This window comes from Catharus ustulatus, chromosome 4 (assembly GCF_009819885.2).
Source record: "Catharus ustulatus isolate bCatUst1 chromosome 4, bCatUst1.pri.v2, whole genome shotgun sequence".
NCBI classification, from domain to species: Eukaryota; Metazoa; Chordata; class Aves; order Passeriformes; family Turdidae; genus Catharus; species Catharus ustulatus.
In genome coordinates this window covers 38,546,321-38,571,636 of record NC_046224.1, presented here as the reverse complement: position 1 = coordinate 38,571,636, position 25,316 = coordinate 38,546,321, and the positions used below count along the sequence as shown (strand labels likewise).

Sequence of the window (25,316 nt, the reverse complement as noted above, 5' to 3'; positions counted from 1 at the left end):
AGATGGCAATGAAGGGTTGTTCTTTACTTATCCTCTCCTTGTGATTTCACTGACATATGCACTTCCCATGTCCTCTCCTTTAGGGAGGACTAACTCACTCAGTTGTTCAAGGATTTTAACCATCCCTGTCACCCTTCATTCTCTTAGTCTTCAGTTATAAGACAGGGATCACATTTTCTCAGATTTTCTCATTCCAATGAGGGCTCACCAAGTAGTCATACTGACATAGTGATGTACCTTTTTTTGTACTCTATTTCTTTCCTAATTGCTCTTAAGGTTCAATTTGATTTCCTGAATGTTATTCAACATTCTGTAACTAACATTGCATGAATATAAATGTCAGAGAAGAGTAAATAAAAATGATGGAGTTACTTAGAAAATGGTTAGAATGCAAACTACAATTCAATTCTTCCCAAATATCCCTCTAATAAATAAATTATAGTAATATTATGTCCAGCAGAAGTTAAATGAGTTAGAGCCAAAAAAGAACTGTTAATACTTTAGAAAGCCTGGAATAATATCAACCTATTAAGAGAAGATGATAAACCTTAATTAAAAAGTGCATATGTAACAAAATGAAAAAAGAAAATTCCTCATTGTTGGAGAAAGACATTGTAAAGTCTTCTGGTTGCTGCAAAACATTCTCCACTGTTTGAGTGTTTCTAGAAATTTCTAAGACCTAAACTAATTCACCAACTTCAACTTAGATGTTAGCAGATGTTTTAGGTGTGAAGCAATGTGATCCTGCTTTTTTCTAAGATGGAAAGCTCTTGCCCAACTGTAATAACAAGTAACTACAGCAATTCTACATGTCCAAGCTATCAACTGCATAATAAAACCTCCTAAAAATACAGCAATTTCACAACTATAAGGCACACCCATTTGACTAAAATTTTTGCCCGAACGCGGAAGTGCGCCTTATAAGTCTGGTGCGCCTTATGTACGGGCAAAAGCTCATAAATTTGCCAACCCGGAAGTGGGAGTCGCAGGGGGAGTCGGCAGGGTCACAGCTGCCGGGTGGAGGCGGGGCCATGGGGTTGGGGCTGCCAGGTGCAGGGGGGCCCGGGGGCCCACGGCACCCCAACAGGCATGCCCCGGCCCCGTGGAGGCGGCACAGAGTGGTGGTGGGCATAGCCCGGTCCCGGAGGGGCAGGGCCAAGCAGCAGCAGGCATAGCCTGGCCCCGCCGGGTACAGGCGGGCCCGGGGGCCCATGGCTGCCTGGTTGAGGCAGGGCCTCAGCCAGCAACCACGCAGGGGGAGCTGGAGGCGGATCCTCGCTGCAAAAAAAAAGTGTGCCTTATAGTCCGGTGCGCCTTATATGATCTACAAAGTTGCAAAATTTACCGACTCCCGGGGGTGCGCCTTATAGTCCAGTGCGCCTTATGGTTGTGAAATTACTGTACTTTTCTTTCATCTTTAGTCATGAAATCAAAATCTGAGTCTAATTTATATTTTAAAAATAGATATTATCCAATCCCAAATTTCCATTAACCATTCCAAATTGCTGAACATGGGACATAAAACTGACCACTACCATCAAGACATAATTTGTTCTTATTTGAAATTATAACTTCATCAAAATAATGTGTTGGGCTGCTAGTACATTAAAATAAGTATTTTTTTGTGGAAGGGATAAAAATACATACACAATAGCATTAAAAAAACCACCCAACAATGAGAATGAGTGAGTCACTCTAGTAGGAAATCACCAGATAACAGCCACCCATGCTGATAAATGTAAATTAGATCTTTTTATCTTGTAGAAAGAAACAGTAATGTGACACTGAAGTTGCAGATCACATGCCAAGGACACACTGCGGCCCTTACTCGTAGGCCTGCAGTCAGCTGGGTCTCCTCTGAGCATATGTTTGAAGATATAATACCTATGAAACACTGTCTGAAACCTGCACAGGGGTAAGAGATTTTTAATCAGTGGGAATGAAATTGTTCCTAAAATAGCTCTTTTTGGCCATTGCAAAGAGTTATACCCAATTGTGAAACAATGTGCCGTAACATGACTAAATCTTCAAGAACTACATGATGTTGACTAAGACTTTTTTCCACATTTTTGCCAGGTTTCTAGATTCTCTTGCTTCTGCCTTCTATATAGTCTTGCTTTCCTCTTAGGAATCAAACTGAATGATGTATGCTTAAGGGCTGAGATGTAAGCAGTATATGCAAATTTGTGTTTGTATGAGCTATTAATAGAATGATACAGGCTCAGAAGGCACCTAATATGAACTGACACTCTGTCAAGAAGACAGAATTTTTATTTAACAGAAATGTTTTCATTCTGTCAATATCCTTTCCTATAAAAATCAGGTCACTTGAAGCTTTATTACTTCCCTGGAACATGGGACAACATGCCAGGGTCACACATAACTCTTCTCTTGAAGTAGAAATAACCTGGGAAACATAGAAAGATAGAATGCAATCTATCTGTCACCTTTAGAAATGTCTTTTTCATTTATATAGATAGCGAAGAACAGCTATTAAATTCTGACATACCCCTTGAGATCCAACAGGGTTTTGTGCTATCTCCCCTGGCTTGCTGAAGGCCAGAGGACCAGTATCTAGAATCCAGGTGGTTGTCTTTCTATCATAGCATGACAGATTCTGCCTAGCTGTTCCTTAAAAGAGTACTGTGATACTTTATTTATGAAACTTTGGAGAGTTAATGGTCTTATATGGGTTATTGGTCTTATATGGTCCATCAATCCAAAGCTCCTGATTATCCTGAGTGTGAGCAATGAATACTGCATTTATCCCATTTACGTCATAGAATAATAGAATCATGGAATGGTTTGGGTTGGAAGGCACCTTTAAAGGTCACCTAATCCAACACCTTGCTATGGAGAAGGGCATCTTAAACTAGACCAGGTTGCTCAGAGTCCCTGATCTTGAATAGCTCCAGGAACTGGGCATCTACCTCCTCCCTGGGCAGACTATTACAGTGTTTCACAATTCTCAGTGTAAAAAATGTTTTTCCTTACATCTAGTCTGAGTTTATTTGCATCAAACATAATTCTTGATGTTTGTACCCAGTCTGATATATAACCTTGTTGGATTGGGACACTTCACACTGAAATATTGATGATAAGCAACTGCAGGTTGCTGAGAGGAATCAAGAATTCAAGCAATAAAGAACTCCTGATCAATGACTAAAGATAATTAGAACAGTTTTCTGTCATGAAGGAAGATGAAAAGTAAAATGCTTGAATTTGAAACAGCGTTGCACAAGTTTGCCACAATAATGTACTAGGCAAAAACAACTCAAAGTATTCCCTATCACAATAACCAAGCCCCCAAGTAGATAGAGAAATATTTATTTTGACTGCCTTTCCAGTCAAAGATATCATGAATATTACTATAATTTATGGCTAGGAAAAACACATTTATCTATTACTAACAATTTAACAAAAGAAAGTTTCATAGTATTGTACAATTAGAATAATTTTTCATGAGTCAAACTATCATAAATGTTCATTGTTATGACAGCTAGAAACACTTGAATGTGTAATTTGTCATAGAACATATAATAAGGTTCACGATATATTACAGAATCTGAAAAATCACCAATAATTCATTTAAGAGTAATGACACTGGAGGATCTACTCTGGTCTGTACAAGGTATTTCTAGCAAGGATTTCAAAAGAGTATGATCTTTTACCCTTTCACTAAACATCTGAAATTGCGGGTTTGCTGTTGTAGGAATAATACAAGTACAGAGTTAACTATGTTACATAAAGTAATTATTTCCCTTCTGCACCTGAAACAGCCTTTGTACATTTCAGTAAGCCTTCCAAAGAGCTGAGAAAAACATCAATTTTAAAAAGCATGCAAGAGCTCTTGGCCTGATTATTTAGTTAGAAATATGATGTTTAGTTTTTCAGAAATCATTCAAAATTTAGATTTGCTTTTTCAAATATTATGTATGAGAAAAAAGAGAATTATTTATATAACACCCCTAATTCAGGTTTATTTTCTCCTTCCCCAGTGCATATTTTCACATATCCATGTTTCAAAGTTCATACAAAAACTCTACAGACATAAATCCCTGACAGTTAAAGGTTCCTACAATGCCTTACAACACAAAACTCACTAATGTAGCCTAAACTATAAATGTGTGAAGACACGGGTAAATTGTGAGCATAATGAATGCAGCGCTAACCTCAGCAGCAGAAACATGTCACTATATTTTATGCAGTGTTTTCATAATTCTAACTGGCAGATATTCAGCATTTCAAATGAACCTAGATTATTGTAGTCATGTTACATGCTTTACCATGAATACAACACTCAGGCTGCTAAAAAGACCAGATGCTTCCTCTAATAAATAACTCACTGTGACAAAAAATATGCTGAAAGTGTACATAATCTGGTTTATGCAAATGTTAATGGTTGTGTGTGGCAACGTAGCATAATATAATAACTGTTTTAATAAATGATTCTTAGTTTAGCTGAAAAAATACAATTATAATCTAGAAAGCAATTTCCAATTTAAATATCCACCTTTTTTTCTATTGTTTTCATAAAAAGCATTAAAAAAAAAAAAATCATGTCTTGTTTGAATTTCAAGCCATGGGAAAATGCCTCTGTAAAATAAAGGCTATTATATTAGGAAAAAAAAAAAAAAAAAAAACCGACAAAATGAGCTGAAACCTAAGCTCCATGGAAACAATACTTCTCCGCAAGATGCTTATGCTCTAAAGCCTACATTTTAAACATACAGATGCAGATCCAATTGAAGCAGTAAACATGAAAACTAATTCCTCACATTATAAAGGCAGAAACCATGCAAAATGTTGCATATTGAAAAACCTTATACTGAAGTCAATATTTGACAGCAAATGCAGAAAACAATTAACACACTACTCTATGCTAAGCAGACTCACATTTCTCACATTTTATAGCTCAATATCTATCAACTACAGCTTGTTCTGAAATCAAGTAAAGACTCAGAAATATTTGCACAATAGAAGCCAATTAATTTATACCACATACAACAGATTTGATAGAAGAGACAAATATTTGGTATTTCAGAAAAGAAAATCTTCCACACTTGAAGTTTTTTGACACTGAAGAAATAAAAAATTAAGTATATTTGGTATAAAAAGTTAATATTGCAATAGAATAAACCAAGACTCTCTTAAATCTCTCCTACACATGCTCCCACAGTAAAACAGAACAAGAAAATGTTTTTAAACTACTAAAGTTATGGAGAGTTGTATTATCTAAATAAAAAGAACTTTGTTGTGAATCATACTTTTTATTTATTACATAACTGAAAAGTGAAATAAATTATCAGAAAAAGTGTTAAAAATTGTTCTTTAAAGATCCCAGCAGCACACAAAGTGTAAAATTTAATACTTCCTAATTAAATAATAGCAAATAAACTTGGCAGATATTTCAGCAATGTGAAAACTAAGCCTAACAGTAAGAGAAAGTCGGAGGGAAATAGTAAATTCATACAGTAAGCTAGAAGTGGTGCTTAAAAACAGTAAAACAAGTTATTCCATGACAACAGGGGAAATACACACATTAGCAGTAAACATAAGTTAAGAGGATATTGACCCTTTATATACAAACAATGTCAGTTTCCTCAAAACCAAAACAAAAAGATGGTAAAAAGTTCCGACAAAAAAAACTTTTTCCCTAATGATTCTCTTGCTCTAGGGTCCTGATTAAATTATTTTCTCATATTTCCTCAGCTAATAACTCATCTCCAAAATAGCAATGTAAATGCTAAAAAGTTAAAAAACACTCAAGATCATTTCAAGTTTTCATGATGAGAAAACAGTGTCAGTAAGTATAAGAAATTTGCTATTCAGAAAGCCTGGATGTTTCATAAAACCACCTAAAGTCAGACAACAGGAAACCCTTGGCAGTGGGTCTTTCTTTCTGGGTCAAAAGTGAGATTCTAGTCACTAAAAATCCAAACTGTGGAGTGTGTGCAGTTCTTCTTTGATCTTACAGTCCTGATGAGATACACCTGTCTGGAGGCGGGGGCAGAAGATGTTAGGATTGCTATCCTTAAGAGGCAGCTCAAAAAGTGCTCATGAACATTATAATAGATCATTATTTCATTCAAACGAGATTTTTAAAAAAAGATACACTCAGTCTGTCCACTTTGGAAGTGGGTAGAAAGGAGTAAAGGAAACCCTTGTCAGGTGTGCACCCTCAGTGCCCTGGTGTTTAATTTGCACACAAGTTCAGCTCAAAAACTAGGCATGTGGTGAAAACCATCCCTCTACTTCATATCTCACACTGGCTGGCTCGCAGTGGTTCCTGTTCATCAGAAAAGACCAACCAGTCGAGCATCTTCAGGGATATGGACACTTTCTAATGATACAAGGAGCAAGAACACCCAGATGGGTGTCTGAAGGAGTTTTCTGCTGTCAATATTTCTTTTTCACAATGCAAAAACACTAACTCTATAAAACCAATCTGAATAAGGGAGAATTTAATAACCTGCCCATATACAAACATATTACAACAGTTTACTAAAAAAAGCTTTATGTATATAAACTCTTATCTGTATGTAGTATCTGCTAATCATTAAAGTTAATTAGGGACAAACCTAGTAGTTTGTAAGTACTTAGACCATTGGGCTAAAACATTGTCTGAGAGTTATAGACTCAATTTTGCTAAATTCAAAATTAGATAAACAAAAATAGGACTGAACATTGCCTTAAAAAATAGCACCTACAAAAATGATATAGTTGGTTTGACATTGTCAATTTATTAATTTACCTCACCGTCTTCACATTTACACCTTTTATCACAAAAAACCACAAAATGCCTGGTGGACTGTTGGGTTATACAGAGACATATTTATAACATTTTTTTTTCTAAAAAGTTATCTCCCCTTTTCACCAAAGGAACACAGATATTCACCATACTATTAGGAGTATTAATATGGTTTCTTTTTATTATAGTAGATTTTATAAAATAGAAGTGTTTATTCCATCTGGAAAGTGAATAGAGCACCTGCATTCTACTGTAATATATATATATATATATATATGATTAACATTTTAGATTAAAAAAACATGAAACATGAGATTCCCATTTTCTACCTGAATTGCCTTTCTCAGAGGCCTTAAACTAAAAATAAGTATTTCACTATAATTGGTAGATGACATTTTCTATCAAAAGTAAATCCAAGATACCTTTTCATGAAAACATGAGACAATGTAGTCTTATATATATCTCCCTTTTATATCTCAAATACATACTCCCTCAACTTAGGTTTCATTTTATTTTACATCCCGTTCACGAGTTCTTCCTAATTACAGGTTACTAGTAGTGAAAAAAAATAATGACAATCAGTTTGGGATTTTAAGAAACTAAGTCTTAGACTAGTTTTGAATTTTGGTGAAAATACAAGGTATCTCTATAAAGTTCCATTTGTATGGAAACCCTAGTGGTATTGAGCACGTTAATGCTTATACTTAAGAAATTTGTTGATTCAGGATCTATCTCATTTCCAGACTCAGTATAATGGATACCAGCTTTAAAGGTTTTCACTTTCAAACCACCAGACATGACTTTAAACCCAAGGCACGCAATTCCTTTTGCACAGCAAGAGAGGATTCACAGTTGATACTATAGAGTTGTTATTTTTAAAAGTCCAGCTGTCAGTCAGGTCTTTTCTTAAGAAAGAAATCAGGTCTATAAATTTTACAGACTTCTCATGGACTATGAAGCCAAGATTTTCTGTACTACAAAACTGAAGTAAAAAAAAATCTCTCACAGTTCCAGTACTAGCTTGGTTCTCAGATATATTTTTAACATCATAAAAAATAAGCAAAACAAAAATACAAAATAGGCTTTTGTGCTCAAAAAAACCCCGAAAGGTCAAGTGCTTTTAAACAGCCCTTCACAGAAATACAACCTGACACAAAGCTTGACTGCATGGCTAATCAGTGCAGCAAATCTGTGTTGTAATATCCATATCCATACCCCCACTCAACTGATATCTTAACTCCAGATACCTCAACACCAGTACTTTTGTTCATAAACTCTTCCTTCTATTACTATGGTAGGGTAGGAGCAACAAGTACAATGTGTCTGTGATGGCTTTTTTCCCCAGGAAATGCCAATATGGGACAGTAGCCCAATTTGGTCAGAATAACTAGGAAGTTCAACATAAAGCAGTATATTAAAACCAGAAAATTTAATATTTCTGTTATGACTCAGGTGAAGTTCAAACATGAAGTTTTTAACACAAAGTGCAACTTCTTTCATGTACAAAACTAATTGCCATGTGCTATTGCTATCTATTAACTGGGCAATTCAGATTGATTTTTTCCCCATTTTCCCATAATTTGAGAGGTAGCACTGAAAGCAAAAACATTCCAACAAAGTGTGTCTTCTGGTTACTGCTAAATTGCAAACCACAAACAACAAAATGTGATATAGTTATTCTATGTAAGATCTCCCCAGATTACCATGTTTCAGCTAGGTATGTGACAGTCTTTAATTCAACAGTAATTTCTATATGAATTTGAATCTCATTAATAGGAATTAAATTTCATCTTGTTAACCACTACAGTCATCAATATTTCAGATTATTTCTGACATGCATCAACAGTTCCAACTTCTTTCTCTCTCATCCCATTTAATTTTGCTGTTTCACGATCACACCAAGAGAGAGCATATCCCAGCAGTGACCAGATTTACACAGTGCTGGACAGGGATAGCCAAATTTTCAAAAATAGTGATTTACAAACTGCAGAGACAGTCCTAATTTTTTTAAGAAATAAGCTGATCAGAGGTCCCATAGCCTTACAGAGGATTATAGAACATGGGTGTTAGCAACTATATGAAAGAGATCTCTGGAATTATTCTCCTCCAAACTTGCAGTTGAAGCAGAACTTAACCATTAGGAGATTGACCAGTCAATTCTGCAAATACCCAAGGATAAACAGATTATAACTTCTCTGGTCATATTGGGTATTGGTGTCTAGATTACACAACTAGCACAGTAAAAATGTATTTCCAACACAAGATCTGCAAATTTACATGGACAACTCCAAATTTACACTGGAAATTAAGAAGCTACATATGTAATACATACCATGTGCAAGACTGAAACATTCAGCTTCATTCCTTAAAACACAATCAGAAAATGTGGCATAGCACTAAAATAAGCCACAATTTTTTCAATATACATATTTTCTATCACTGTTCAGCAGGGTATAATCATCACCTGCTGGTTCTTTCTAGGCAGAATACATATTGCACTTTTCAGTAGCTGCTTCAGTGTGTGGGTGGTGTGTTCCTGAAATTACTAATAAGACTTAAGCTTAGTGCAGAAGAGACAACACTGCAAATCAGGAGTTTAACAGAAATATTTTTTATGGGTAGTAGAGCTTTCCATGTTACTCTCATTTAAGTAAACTCATAATTTAATCCACTAAATTAAGAAAAAATATTTTTCACTGAAGGTTAGAAACTATTGGAAAATATTACAGATAATGTAACAATTTTACTCTGGCTGTCTCTACGTGGGTATACTTCAGGTCAAAGCTTTCTCTACTTTGTCTGTATCATCACTAAACAAGAAGACAGGTTTCCTTCCATGTAACATAGAAATTAGACAATGCCACAAGACTTTCTGTTTCTAATTTTGGAGAATTTCAGCACCAAGTAAGATCAACCAGTCTGGCTGCCAAAAGCTAGACTGCTTCTTTACCAGTCTAGTTTGAAATGTGCTTCCACTGAATGCACTGACAGCAAAGTTATTAATGGATTGAAAAACCAAGCTGAAACACTTTAGCCATTATTGTTTAATTAAAAACATGTTCTTTGTTTTTCTCAGTTTTTATTGAAAAACAAAGGATGAATACTTTATTTTTTATACTACCTCCCCCACACCTTAGCAGTTCAAAAACAACTCGAACATTTGCATTAAGCTTAAAATCTAAGTAAAATTTTGAGGCAACTAATAATAGAGAGAGTTCAATCTGAAAAAATATGTTAAAATGAAAACAAATAATGCCAAATAAAATTCCCAATATTAACATTCTTCAGAAAGAGACATGCTGCCTCTCTCCAGAGAGTGTCAGTACAGAGGTTTTTTTAGGAGCAGGTTTGATCTCTGTGTGAAAATTGAGTTAGCTCCTTACTTAATTACCCCATGTATCCTGAACTGACTTCAAAAATGCAAAAATAATTGCAAAATAATAATTTTCAGTGTAAGGTTTTCTACAGAACAAACCTTAACTAGCTTCTACAATACAAATAGTGTACAAAATTTCTTCCCATTAAAATTACTTTTTAAAATTTACAAAAGGAAGTAGACAAACAACATGATCTTCCAGAAGGCAGAGTTGAAATACATAACCCTATTAACAGATGCCTCAAACTCCAAACTTTAAATATTCCCACCATAGCCTGTACTGATAAAGAAATTATTGCACGCAGTTCTCATCTCCCAAAAATGTAGTTAGGAGTCCACTTTTCCTTCCCTCCATCTCAATAAAAAGGCATTTTGGGGGGAAAGTCTCTCTTCCACAGGAGAACCCATGATAAAGCTACTGGAGTTCCTACCTCTAGGAATCCTAGAGTTATATAAGCAGAATGTTGATCGGTCTTTACGGAAAATGTCAAGGCCTCCCAGAAGTTCATTCCCTCTTAAAAGACGAAAAATTGACACTAAGCTAGAAACATAACATTTTAAGTAAATTTCCACATATTTTTGTGAAGAGCCATGCTTCCCAGCAACTGGCAACATGAAGATTTATACTTAGGCTTTTGAATCAAAGTTCAATTTTTCCATAGCAACTGCACTGCTGTCTTTACACACATTATCTTCATTTTGTAACAGACAAATGAGGTCTTCCTGACTGTCATCAAGTCAAACACACAGAATAATTGTCAGGATTTTTAAGTTCCGCATACAACACAATTCAAGACACAGTACAGTCAAGTTGACCCAGAAGCATCCTAAATGGGACAGAGCTAAACCTGCCTTATCTCACAATTACTTCATATCATAATTAGAAAAATATGCTGGCAGGGTTGTCAAGATTAAGGTGTGCGAACTGCTTGCTTTAAACTGATAATACTGCAGGGATCATAGAGAATTCTGTAGCACTCATCTCTCTGACATTACAGACTGCCCTCTATCTCTCTACATCAGGCCCTGTTTGCCCCTCAGCAGAGAAATATTCAAAGTATGCTATCCAAGAAAAAGAAAATGGAATAATATACATAAATTCAGAGTATGCTACCTTATTCTCAAAAAAATGTGAATATGTATGTGGTAACTAAATTTCTACCCTAAACTGAAGATTAACTCCAGAAAAAAGCAACAGCCCCAAATTAACCCTAAATCATAACCTACAAATGGAACACACTCTCTGATAAAATAAGACATGTCTAAATTTCAGTCTCTAAAAATCCAGCTGCATATTCTAAACCCCTGAAATTTTTACAGGGCATAAAGATTTTTCCATAAAGCTCTTCCAGCACTTCACTACTTTTAACTGTGAGAGTTGTTTGTTCTGAGAATATCTGTATTACTGCTATGCTAGGTTTTAAATGATATAACATTTTGCACAGAACTTTCTGTAATAGTTCTGTCTAAAATGACACTCCCCAGCTCAGTAGAGACAGCAATGGCATGCTGAATGCCAGAAGAACCTCCAGACAAGCTTTTTTCCCTAACTACAAAAAAGAAACCAACTTTGTCAAGATTACTGCCTTCTCCTTCGGCATATTGAAAACTATTAGCTCACCAGGTCACAGATGGACATTCATAATCTCACCTAAAACTCAATTTCATGTTATCATTGTGCCTCAGATTGTGTATATAAAGTAAGAATCAATCTTTACGTTTGTTCACCTTTGATGTGCAAACACAATACAACTATATGATTGTAAAACCTATTTCTAAATAAAGGAGAAGTGCAAAAATTAACTCGTTTGTGTTCAACAATAATTGATATACCCTTTTCCCTATTTTTGGACCTTTAGGAGAATACAAATTTTCAGACACCACGTCAAATACCCTTATGTCACTGTTTCTTCATGACGAAGTCTACACTTTCTGATATGTTACTGCACTGACATGAGTATCAGAAACATATTTGTGTACTTCTACCTAAAACATGCCGTTGCACATATATAATTTGTTAGACCAATTCCAGATACTGTTCTTAATCCAGAAACTTACATATATATACTTTGTGTTTTCAATCTCTTAGAACAAGATGTTCTCTGCTGCATTCTGAAGTAAATGTGAAAGATCCAACAGATTAGCTAACAGCTTGAAAGACTGCATACATTGATGGCAACAATTTATAAAAACCAAAGTCACTGGGTTTTGGTTTGGAGATTTTTCACTACCTAATTTCTTTCCTTTCTCCCATAAAAAGAAATCAACAAAAGACCAAAACGATCTCTGTCATCAATTTTTATGAATAGAAACAATCTAGAAATAAAATCTGACATATCATAAATGAAAGCATAATAAATATACTCTGTTTTGTACTCATAATTAAAAATCTTATTGTTCTCAGAGCAAGAAGGATGGGATATCATAAGTCTGAGCTTAAAATTTAAGTACAATGAATAAAACTAATTCAGGAATCTCTGTCTTAAAACTTACACTGTAGTTGAAATGAATCTCTTTATAAATAGGAAAGACATACCACCTAACCAACCACACTTGATTCCACTTTTCAAAGACATCTCTCAATTTTATAGTACCCTTTATGTTTACCTTACAAAAACAAGAAACAAGGAAAATAAAAATATTTTCTAAAATGAGGAAATAAAAATGCCATGTATGTTCATCATAGAAAGATTTACAAATAATTAGACCATGGGTGATATTTAAATAAGAAAAGTTTCATTGAAGAAATATGTTTTGAAACAAATGCTTAAAAATGAGGAAATAGTAACTATAGTACTCCTATTGTAAATTAGGATAATTCCGACAACTCCGCACTTTGCCAAATGTCTAAAATGATGGATAGTATGAAGTAGGAAACAGCTACTGAAAGGGGAAAGGAATATAAAGGCTCCTTATCAAGAAACAGGGCAGTGTTCATTGTTATTCAATCACATGAGCTACTGTATCCTGTTCCATTGACTGCAGGGAAGGCTTCAGCATTGACTTCAAACAGGTGCAAGTCCCATGAGACTTAAAGGGAATAAAAGGTACAGTCACGGTATGAAAGGAACAGTGTATGAACTGTGGTGAGACAGGATATGTAATTCCAATGTGGTACACAAGAATCTGACAAAGCTATTTAAATGCAGTGCCAAGTAAGGATGCAAAGGAAAAAAACAGACTTTTCTAAACAGAAATTTGGCAGGTCTTCATTCAATGCTACAAAAAAAAAAGTGCAGGAAAAATGTTACAGCAATGAGAGTGCCAATTTTTAGTGGGGGGAGAGAACAAGGGAGACCCAGAAGCAGCAATAAGTATCATCCTGTTCTGTAGCAGTACAATATCACTTTTTCACGACACAGCTGCTGCAATGCTTCGGTAGATGCCTCAGACTGGTCTGCTCCAAGACTTGTTGGGACTTAGACACAAATATATTACCCACTTCTATTTATTCTCTTCTGTATTATGATGAGCATTTGAAAACATTTGGGGATTTTTTTCTTCAGCTTACATAATGTTCAAAGAGAAGTTTTAGGCTATATTCTTACATCAGTTGAGTTATGCATGATGTCCTCAATTAATTCTATAAAAAAGTGGCTGAGATGTCATTATATTAATTAGAAGCCGGTCAAAAATAGAGTACTTATCCCAAAGGAAACTATGTGACTTCAAAATTTCTTTCCAGATGGAAAATAAAGCTATCCAACACAGCAGCTATCAGTCTAAAATAGGGGTAGTAAACATCAGTCTCCATATTAAACTCAGATGAATTATATTATAGCAGGATGATCAAACATTTCATTTTGGAACCAGCTTTTGACACTAAAATGAAGAGTGAAAGTAGCAATTTTAAAGGGAACAAAGCAAGACTATAAATAACTCTAAGAGTTAAGGCAGAGATTAAGCAGCTTTTCCATAGTTTTTAAGTTTTATGATGAAAAGGGAATCACATACCTGTGCAAGCATGGGAAATCCAAGGTTCCTGCATCCATTACAAGGTGTCAGTGCCTCCCATAAACCAGAAGGTCCACAGGTATTTTCAGCTGCATCATCATCTTCCTCCTCCCTTGGTGATAAACGCATCGAAGAAGGCCTCTGTGCATAAAGAAACCATACTTTCAAATTAAAAACTATGATACATTGAAAAGAAACTTTTTATCTTATGAACTTGAGTGTCTCATTCACAAATTCCAAAAGATAAACTGCGATTTTAATACAAAGTACCTACTCAACTGTTGAACTGCTGTATGAAAATAATACTTTCTAAGGAAGGTGTAATTATTCTTTAAAATTGAGTGAAAATATTAATATACATTGAAAATATTTATTGTTTTTATTGTCAATAAATTGGCAATTTCTACTTAATTTTATTTTCAAATTTGCTGTAATATCATTAAGTTTAGGATATTCCACAAAGAATAAAAACGAACATTTACCTGGATGGGTCCACAGTTTTTGAAGACAAAAAATTGTCTGGAACTTTTATTAATTTTAGAAGAAGGAGGAAAGTCAACCCAGTAATGAATGATTTTTCAAATCTCATGTCAACACAAACTGTTACAAGTTAAAAAAAAATTTTTTTTACACCTTAATTCTTTGTCCCTATTTTAATTGGTATATGGAATAGCTGTTCTAGCCTGCTTCAAATTTGCTTGAGTAGCTGCCTGATACTCAGATACTAAATGATGTCTTTAGGTAGGCTTCTTTCAGAAGTGGCTGGGTTTTTGTTTGACCAGAGTAGCACTGTTTGAGACAATGGCTGACCACAGCTATCAATCTGATGGTAACATTAACTATATTAACTCTATTAAGACTCTTATGGGGTCCATGTAAAAATCATCTTAAAAACACCAACACTTCATTGAAGAACATTTTAGCCAATAGAATAAAGAAATACATGGAGTCTGCTGCAAGGAAGGGAACAGAAAAGTGAAAGAAAAGTAAGTGAGGAAAGAAGTAGAGAAACAGCAGCAGCGCTAAAGATGAACACAAGCTGATGGAAACTGTAGGAAAAGCAAAGGCACCAGACAGACGCTTGAGACTAACTCAAATTGTGTAACATCTGAGGACTATTTAACTCTTGACTCTTGTGTTAAATTCTTAACACAAAAATTGTTGGTATACTATTAATTTAAGCAGTGAAAATGTTTCTAAATTCTATCTCAACTCATACATCAAAGATGAAAAACACAATATATCCCACTCCATTATTCTGATTCCCCTCATTAGAAAATGGTTGTTCTCTTGTTGCAGACTTCATTAATCTAGCCATATCTTGTAAAGTTAGGTGGATTTATTTACTTTTTATTTTAGAAGTCAATTTAGCATGGTATTTCATAGGTTATTTTGACACTCTAGTAGTATCACAGAATATGTTGCCATAGCAACCAATATTCTCACACTGATTATTAAAAAGATTGGGTTAATTCTGCACAGTGTAGGTCGAGAAAGACTATTATTGCTAGGTATTTGCATAGACAAAAGAAGCAGACTAGAGGTCCTTCCCCTCTATTTTTGACACCATCTTCCATGGTAGCTGCCCTGCACTTGTATTTTAAATCTCAGAATTGCTGTACCAGAGAATAAAGCACTTCTTGCCCCCTGGAGAAAAATTCAAAGAACTGCAGCAGTGCTCAGCACAGGAAAGCAGGTAACACACATTAGCTGTGACTTTACGGAAGCCAACGGAAGTTAATGAAGACAAAAGTCATATAAAAATGTCAGTACACTTGTAAAGGTAAAAAAGACACACACATAATATAAGTGAGAAATTTTCAACACAACTAAAGGCAGATGAATTACAATAAAGTCACTGAAGGGGGAGCATATGAGTATTTAGCCATTACAAGAACAGAGTGAAAAAACACCATGTCAAACTTATTGAACCATAAAAATAAAATACACAAGCAGAATGAGCGTTGTATACTTCTGTTAGATGTATTTTATATAAATAGCCTAAAATAGAGTGTGAATCACAGGAATATAATGTCAATATGAATGAGAGGAAGTGGAAAGTATATAGTCAAATCTCCTGATCATCCAAAAAAGGATCAGCCAATGCCAGAGTTCATTAGACATATGACTGGAATAAACTGACTCGTACTCCCATGAAACTAGACAATGCAGGTATGAACATGACACCAACTAGTTTACAGACTACCGCAGATCAGGGTTAGCTGTTTGTATACTTGCCCAGATTTCTGCCACCAATAAGGCACTAAAAAGGAACCATTAAGAAAAGTCTATCTGGAGGGTGAAGAAACAGCTTTTACCATCACCTTTCTCACCCATCCGTGCTTGACAGAAGCCCAGTTCTTCCCAGACAATGGGAAAAAAATATGTGGGAATTACTGCAGGAAAAGAGAGCTGCATTTGCAAAGATAAAGGAAGGAAGGAGTCAACAGCTCCATGAGAGAAAGGGGTGACAAGTGCCCCGAATTTGATAGACTGGGGTTGTGTACCCTGGGAAGAGGGATGAGTCTGTAGATACCAAAAAATCTACAGTCAATTCACAGAGCTCAGATTGTCATACAAACCCATAAAACTCCAGACCCAGACCACAGTTTCCTGTTACTCTCTCACAGCCTTCATTCCTTTCCCAGAACTCTCTAATTTTTCTGTTCTGTTGTATAATTTAATTTTGTCTCATTAGAGATCCGTTGAACATGAAAATCTAATTCTGTGTGTGCTACTGGGAAGCCTTGATACAGCCCTGTAGGGAGAGTTTTAGTAAAACCAGTTATTTATGCCCACCTCTCAGAAAATAAATAAATAAATAAACAAACAGAGTAGAAGATATTTCTATCAACAAAAGAAAAACAGCACAATGTAGAAACTCTTATTTATGACCATTTTGAGTTAAAACAACCCAAACAAATGTTATTTTAAAATGCCATCTAAATCACAGTTACTCAATTAATTGAATTAGACATCATGAAATGGCAAAGTCAATATAAACCGCGGTACTAAGTTTCAATAAGGGAATTTCTGCCTAAGTTAGAAGAGACACAAGCATAAGTAACATAAATCCTCAAACAAAACAGACAGAAAAACTTATATGATATTAGATGAGATATGCAAAAGGAAAAATTGTTAGAGAAATCTCAAGATACAGATAGAGAATCAAAGATTTATTTAAAGTTCTGGAACACTAAATCAAGTATTAGGCATTGCTTGCAGTAGCAAGAGGCTAACAAAGTAATTTCTCTGTTTAAAGAGAAAATAATAATGATATAGCTTGAGAGAGTAGTAAGATCTTGCATAAGGACATTGGACCACTACAGTTAATTAACAAATTTTCTTCAGACACTACTGAGCCTATCGCATCATCTCTCATTTTCATACTTTATGAGTATTTAAATCATGACTTCCAAAATTTAGGTATGGAAGCCTTCCTCTTCATGTCTCCATCTACATAAAAGGCAAAATTTGTGCACTAGGATACTTTAGATTGAAGGACACTTTATAAAGAGGCTATTTACTCTCCAAAACATGTATGTAAACCAGATTGTCTATCACAATAACCTGGAATCTCTATCCTGATCTAAGAGAGCAAGCCAATATTTATCAACATAGAGAATGACAAATACAGGCAGAGAAAGTCTGCCTACTCTTAAAAGTCAACAACATGAGAAGGTGAGAGCAGCTTTAATCTTAACTATCATAGTTACCAAATTCACAGCTCAGCGGCTGTACATCATGTATAAAAAAATACACAAATACCTCTATGTATGGCTTTCCTTTAAAGAGATGTTAACTATTTCCTATCTAACAGATGACTTTATTACCTAAACAAGTTTTTTCAAGGAATACAGTAAATGATACAAAATGTCCCTCTTTTTCTCAGCTTTTAGTGAAGACTGGTCTGCTTTCTACCTTGACATGTGTAAGCTGCCACTGCTAGGAAAAATTCAACTCAATTCCCTTGTTTCAGAATACATAAGAGACTTTTCTGTACTCACATCAAAACCTTTCCTTGTATCTGTTTTTTTCATAATATCATCCATTTGCAGAAGTATTTCTCATACCCTTTCAAACAGTATCTGCTAGAGCAAATCAACATCAGCAAACTATTAAAGGTACAAAATAACAGGACATTTACCATTTGCTATTGCATCATAGCTCTGGAGACACAAACATTACCTCATCATTTATCTTTGTAAGAAAACAATATTTTTAAACGGAGCAGCAAAGATGAAATCCAGAAGGCAATATCCTTCTGCTTAAGAGAGGCAGAAAGCAACCAGACATTTGATAAGTCAAATGCTGCCACTCAATTTGAAACAATGAGGTCAGCAGAAAGTTTCTTCTGCAGAAACAATTTGTCAAACATGTATTTTCTATCATCCTAACAGAGATGTGCTTCTGACTATCCTTGGCCCAAAGGGCAAGTACCTTACACTGTGAAAAAAATTGCAGTTCTGTTATCCAATATTCTCTTTTGACATTATACTAAGAAGTAATAGACCAGAAAAATGTTCCTGAATCTCTTCTATAAATTAGGATAAGCAGGTCAATCTCTGCCACAGCTGTCCCCAGCAGCTGCAGCAGTCAAGACAGGGACAGAAGAGCTGGGACAGTGTTCTGTGCTCTCAGTGCTCCCCCTGCTGCTGCCCAGGCTGCTCTCAGGGGAAAATGCCTGAGGTATGCAGAAGAAAAAAGCATTAGGGCATGACATATAATACAATCATTTACTATTTTTCTACAGAAGCATCCCAACATTAAGCAAATATGTCCTTCAGAGATTCAGTAAGGATCCTGAAAAGAAGGAGCCTCAATCATGACATATATCCTATGTCTCACAACAGTGAAAGGCTTTGGGAACCTGGGCACACCTTTCTCACATGCCCCAAGGCTTTCTCCCTGCCAATGTTTTTCTGTTTCCCATCCTCATTATCTAGTCTTTCACCTAACACTGCACATCTGCTGCCATTATTTCACGAACATGTTCTAAGCTTGCATCTCTTTCATTCAGTATGAGTCTGGTTAGAGTTTGACTGCACCTGCTGTATTCTGCAAAGAAGTATCAGGAAGACAAAAATAGTCTTGTACTTACAGCAACAGAATGATGGAGAATTGGACTCTGTACCTGCCTCTGCCTGTGGGATGCTAGACATTTCATTTCAACATCTCCAAGATGGTCACTAAGTTTGAGTTCCTGATCTGCTGGCTATGCTGAAACTGAAGGCAAGTTTGCACAAACATCGGGCTACATCAGGAATCATCTTGAGAGATTCTTTGACTATTTTCAATGGCATATGAGCCTAACTACCCTGCAAATCTCAGCTCTAGCAGTTCCAGATGTGGATTTTGGTCTCTACACCACTGTATACCAGCCCAACTACACGTGATAATATTCTCTGACTGGTGCTCCAAAAGAAACACCACACCTGAAGTGGCCACATCCTCTGTACTCAAGATCATAGTGACATCTGATTCTGAGGAGAAATTCCTGTAACTTGAGTCAGTAGAGTCAAGTGAAATGACTGCATGTAGCAAACACAAAATATATTAACTTAAGGCAAATGTGATTAATACATGAGGAAAACTATGTGATTGTGTAGATGCTACCCCTCAGTGGGCAAGTGCTATTTACACCTATCATGATGAGCACTCCAAAATTAATCACTCTGTCTCCAGAGAAAGATCTAACACTATACAGGAACTACATCCTGGAACCAAATGGCAAGTACAATGCATACTGAATAAGGTCAAAATTTTAAGTAAAAATGAGATTATAAAATGAGTACATCTGGACACATATTGAAAGTAGAGTAATACATTTGAACTTTTTAATTAATCCCTGCACATAGAATAAATAATGAATATTAAGATGATTCTGAATCTTTGCACTACTTTCATAGAAGGAGGCAACCATCAATAAAACAAAAGTTTTAGTATTTAAAAATGTAGTAGGTGATCTGTTCTCTCCGGTGGTCAGTTACAGGACCCGAGGGAACGGCCTGAAGTTGTGCCAGAGGAGGTTTAAGTAGGATATTGGGAACAGGTTCTTCACCCAGAGGGTGTTTAGGCACTGGAACAGGCTCCCCAGGGAAGTGATCACAGCACCAAGCCTGTCACAGCCGAGGGAACATTTGGACAATGCTCTCAGGCACAGGGTGTGAGTCATGGGTATGGTCCTGAGCAGGGCCAGGAGTTGGACTTGATGATCCTTGTGGGCCCCTTCCAACTCAGCTAATTCTGTGATTTAATATAAGTTATTTGTTAAATCTATGGATTAAGCTACTTCTCTAAAATGTATCAAAACATTGGTACTTCCATAACTTACTCCATTCTAATATATGTGTTTGGGACAGGAATGAACTGCAAAATTAATTTCTCTTTCTTAACATTAGCTAAAATAAAGTGAACCTATGTTTTAAATACTTGTCCAACTTTAATACTTGTTCAACATTTAATTTTAAATCTTTAATATCAAAGCATTTCAAGTGCTTTACTTTACCATGAAAAAGAACCTAGCACATGAAGCAAAAAGCCCTAAAATAGAATTCACTCAGGAAGTCATATAGACTTCTGCTACAGAAACATTTTTCTAGGAATGCCTTTCCATCCCACAGGCATAGCAGGTTTGACCTATGTTAGCATGTAGGAAGGTATATAGAAATATGGGCTGTGCATAAAAGAAAGGAATTTGGTAACTTTTTTTGAGTCCTGAAATATAACCACAGAAACAGTTGCAATTAAGTTAATGGAACTTCTCATGTTAATGACAGACTTATGCATCTTCCTGAATCAATATGCACATGACTCACTCCAAAATGTGACTCACTGAAAAACTCATGTACCACATGAAAAAGAAGAAACTGATAATGAAGGGCATAGGAGCCTGCATAAAAGCAAAATCAACTGCTAATAATTTTTAAAAATATTAAATAGAATTAAAGGTTACAGAATATTTGCCTTTCCATAAAGGAAAAACTCATAATTCAAATTAATGACCACCATTTTTGGCTTTAAATGTCTCAGAGAAAATATTGCTTGGACAATAGCTACAGAGGTATCTCTGTATTTAACAGCCGTATATGATCTGAATGTTATCATATAACATTTGAAAAACTCAGTGGTATGTAATTGCCATGAAAATCAGCTGTAAACCATGCATTTTTCCTTTTTTAAAATTGTGAAAGAGAGGGTGGGTAAGTGGGTGGCAGTATGATGAAACTTATAGAACATATATTATTTGTCATGAAATAGAGCAGAAGGAAGAGAAATTAAAGCAGGGGAAAAAAAATCAGGTGGTAAGAGAGTAGGCAGAAGTCACTACTTTATTACTCCTCCAGTGCACAGTTTTTTATTTAGCACACATATTCTCAGTAGAAATGTGTTAATGAAAATGCAGTTATTATTCCATTAAGCTGCTGTTGGCTTAATAAAGGACATAAAAGAAAATCATACCTGAATAGACAAAGCCAATCTAAAGAAGAACTACATGCAGTACTGAGTTAGTCATCTGAAGGCAAATGCTGGTTAAGAGCGGGTAATCAAAAGAGCTTTGAAGAACAATTTTGCTAGATGATTTATAGATTCAGCAGTAACAAATTACTAGTGGTTTGCCATATTGGCAGCCAAGCACTAAACATAATGTAAACACAACTCAGTAGAAGACCTGACAGCTGAAATGTCTTAGCAGGCTTTAGAAGTTGAAGGCCTAACTGGAAAAGATCAGTCAAAGAGTAATCTACCTTTTGTTCTCAGAAGCACAAGCAACGCCTCAGACTACTCTAGAGGTGTTGAAAAGGATCACACCCACACCCACACCACCCATCAGAGATGCAGAATCCTATCAACTGGAGAACAGCTCTCAATGCAGCCTAATTCACATGGCACGTGGCAGCAGCATTCAAAATCACTTTCACTAGGAAGGCAAAGCCTTTGCTATGGCTGGTAAGAATATCTGCCAGTGTGAAGTTCATATACTGCACATTACTGCTTTTTCCTGTCTTATATAATTAAACCAGCAACGTCACTGCAGTCATCTCAATAATCATTGCTGCCAGAAGATGTAGGACGGGGTGTTTTTTCCGTGCTAGCTCATTGGTTCTGTTCCTTTCTCCTCTGGTAGATTCAACACCGCACATTCAGATCCACTGCAATTCAAGCACACCTTTATGCTCTTTTCCAGACATTCCTAAGCAGCTGAAGACTTAATATTTCTTTCTCCAGCCTGTCATAATATAATGTCTTAAATCTCCTATAAAATAGAGATAAACAAGCCAATCAGTAACCATAAGTCCTGCGAAGCATTATATTTCTTAGAAAGTGTGAATGACTAAAGAAGTGATTGTGGTCTGTTAAAATTATTTAGATTTCTGAAAGGAGACACCACTGACAGAGACAAAAGATACCCATAAGTAAGCAACTATTCATAACTGAAAGATCAGCATAGTAATAAAAAAGTAATTATATTTTAATATGATTTTTGTCTAAGTTTGACAGGTAGTATTGAGGTTGCTTCTTTGCAGATTGTGAACAGCCCATATTTCAGAGATATTAGGCAGAGCACCAATATCAACAAAAATAATAGTGGTAGTATCAATGCAAATTGTTTAATCTCAAATAATTACTGAAGCAAATAAAATTGAAGAACTTCTTCTGGGATTTTCCCTCATGACACTGAACTGAAACTTATGGTAAGTTTAGGAAGGATAGATGCCAAGAGAAGAGAAATAAAAATAGATACTCAAAAATTATGTAAGTCATTCAGCCCTCACAATTTTATGGAAAAATAAAAAACTGGTGTAAAGACCAACACATGCATCATGTGACAGGACACATTAAGCAAATCTGTTTTCTGATTCTAATCTCAGTTTAAAAATTTGTACCACTGAATTCAGGCAAGGATTCCAGCATATATTAAAGTCATAGAAAAGCTGAAGGGTGCATTTCTAGCCCATTCTTGATGTCCATGGACAAACTTTTCTAATGCATAGTAAATAGAAGACACTTGTCCTTAACTGAATTCCTCAAGATATTATATTTTATAGAGGTATAGGAATCTGGTCCAGCATATTTTTCTATTCATTTTCCACTTGCTAAACTGGAAAAATCTGTCAACAGGATACAATGAAACTCTGTGTTATGAGTGGTCAACTATTTCAAGAATTAAGGAGGACAAAATACTGAATTTATTTTACATGACTATTATAAAATAAATCTGCCTGTTGCCATTAGGATAGAATAAAAATTAAATTAAACAAGTAGCCCAAACAAACCATTCAATGCTGTAATTTCAGCTACTAAAAAATTTTTAAAGAGAGCATTATTTTGTAGTAGCTTATCACAGGTGGTCATTTTGCCACACTATTTACCACTAGCATTATTTGTATACATCTTACTAAGAAGCAAAGAAAGGAAAGTTAGGCTGTTGCTTCTAAGAAAGTATACCTACTTAGTCAACTTTAAAAGAATCATTGAATAAAATAAAGTAAAACCATACATTTAACCTCCACTCCTTACTGATTCCTGTAGTTCACATAGTTCTGGCGGATTAGCAGACTCCATCTCCTGGTTATACCATTGGGATGAAATGATGCTGTTCCACTCACTACAGAAAACAACTGAGACATGCCCATATGGTTCTTACTTTTCTCATGCATTTCCCCTCAGATGGTGATCATCAAGCTTCACTGCAAGTTTCCAACTTAATTACTTTATTTTTACACTAATGGAATGGACATGAAATTAGTGTTGACTTGAGGTATATACAAAAACATTTCATTATTTTTTCCCCCCCTACTGTTTGTAACTTGATGTGTAGGTATAACACTCATTTATTCTGAGGTCACTATATATTATAAAGAACAATCAAACTTGCATTGGTACCTGCTCACAACTGTGGTAGGAGTTCTAAAATATTACAGAAATTCCCATCTCTTAAAATGCAGAAACATCAAAAGCTAAAACGTTTTAGAACAATGTGGTTTTTGTTTAGATTGCAGGATAGATTCTCCTTCTTTCCTTATTAACTCAGTTATCTTTTCTCTCAGGTAAATATCTACATACAATGCAAAAAACAAATCTTCCATGTATCTACGCTCAGTCTTCTTATATTGTACCAAGAGCAGTTCTTCCAGAGAGTAAAAAATATGTTTTCAGAAATTAAAATCACGTTGTACCTAAATTTTGGCAAATTCTTTTATAATCCTTCTAGACCTCATACAATGTTCCATACTCTACTGCTCGAATGAGATAAACAATACACCTTTGGCACATGAGCGCTGCTACTGGTGGTGCTTTAAATCACATAGGCAGAAAAAGCATTTTGAGAAAACCACGGAAGTTGAAAAAAACCTTTTGTTCTCTTGCAAAGAAGAATCTGAAAACATGATTCTGTCTGGAACACTGAAGAACAGTCTGAGGAGAGGAGAAACCCAAGGAAAACGGAGGGTAGGACAGATTTCTTTTGACAGACTTCTAAGGAAGGTCAGGGCTTGAGGGAAGCACCTCTGTGGGCCAATAACTGTTCCTGATGATTTGGTGTTATAATAATATCACAAAGAGAGAGTTGATGTTAATATTTTAAAAGTCACCTGTCTGGGTGGGAATCTCATGGTATTATCTTCTCATTCTGTTCTCCAGAAGTGACTCAAACTCTCTCAGAGGTCCCAAATGAATTTGGAGACTGCAGATTAAAAATGGACATTGTGTTGCACACTACCGAATACTCCCAGGATGACAAATCCTGAGGGTATAAAAAAAATTGAAAAGACAAGGGTTCTGCTATGCAACACTGCCAACAGTGGCACAGGTAGCTCAGGGATGTCAAAAAAAATCATGAAACATGGATGAGAAAGAAGGTTCTCTAAAGCATTGACTAACATATAAAAAAAAAGATATTTAATGAAAGCAAATATACTTCATATTGAGAGGATTATTTCAAGATCAGTTCTTATAGAGTCCTCAGATCCTGGCTAATCCTATTGAGATTAGTAGATATCTTTGGTGTTCATCTAAGTATAATGAAACAGAGATAATTCTTCAAATTACATGTGCTCAATATTGAACTAAAATTGTCCTTGTAAAAAAAAAAAAAAATCTACTGTAGTCAATTTAATAAAACCTAGCTGTCAAACAGAATTTTTGAGTAGACAAAATTTTACTCATCATTGCCAGAGCACCCCAAATTTACACATAGCTTTATAACCATAAAGACAAACAAGCACTTTGATC

General features: G+C 35.4%; 1 protein-coding gene across 8 annotated transcripts in view; it reads right to left on the bottom strand.

Annotated features, from left to right (window-relative positions):
• ANKS1B (ankyrin repeat and sterile alpha motif domain containing 1B) overlaps positions 1-25,316 on the bottom strand; it is a 536,016-nt gene that overhangs the window by 298,953 nt on the left and 211,747 nt on the right. For all 8 annotated transcript variants that reach the window (XM_033058235.2, XM_033058234.2, XM_033058231.2 and 5 more), the window contains exon 9: positions 14,082-14,222. In XM_033058235.2, the coding sequence (XP_032914126.1) occupies positions 14,082-14,222 (141 nt within the window). The remainder of the gene's footprint in view (positions 1-14,081; positions 14,223-25,316) is intronic.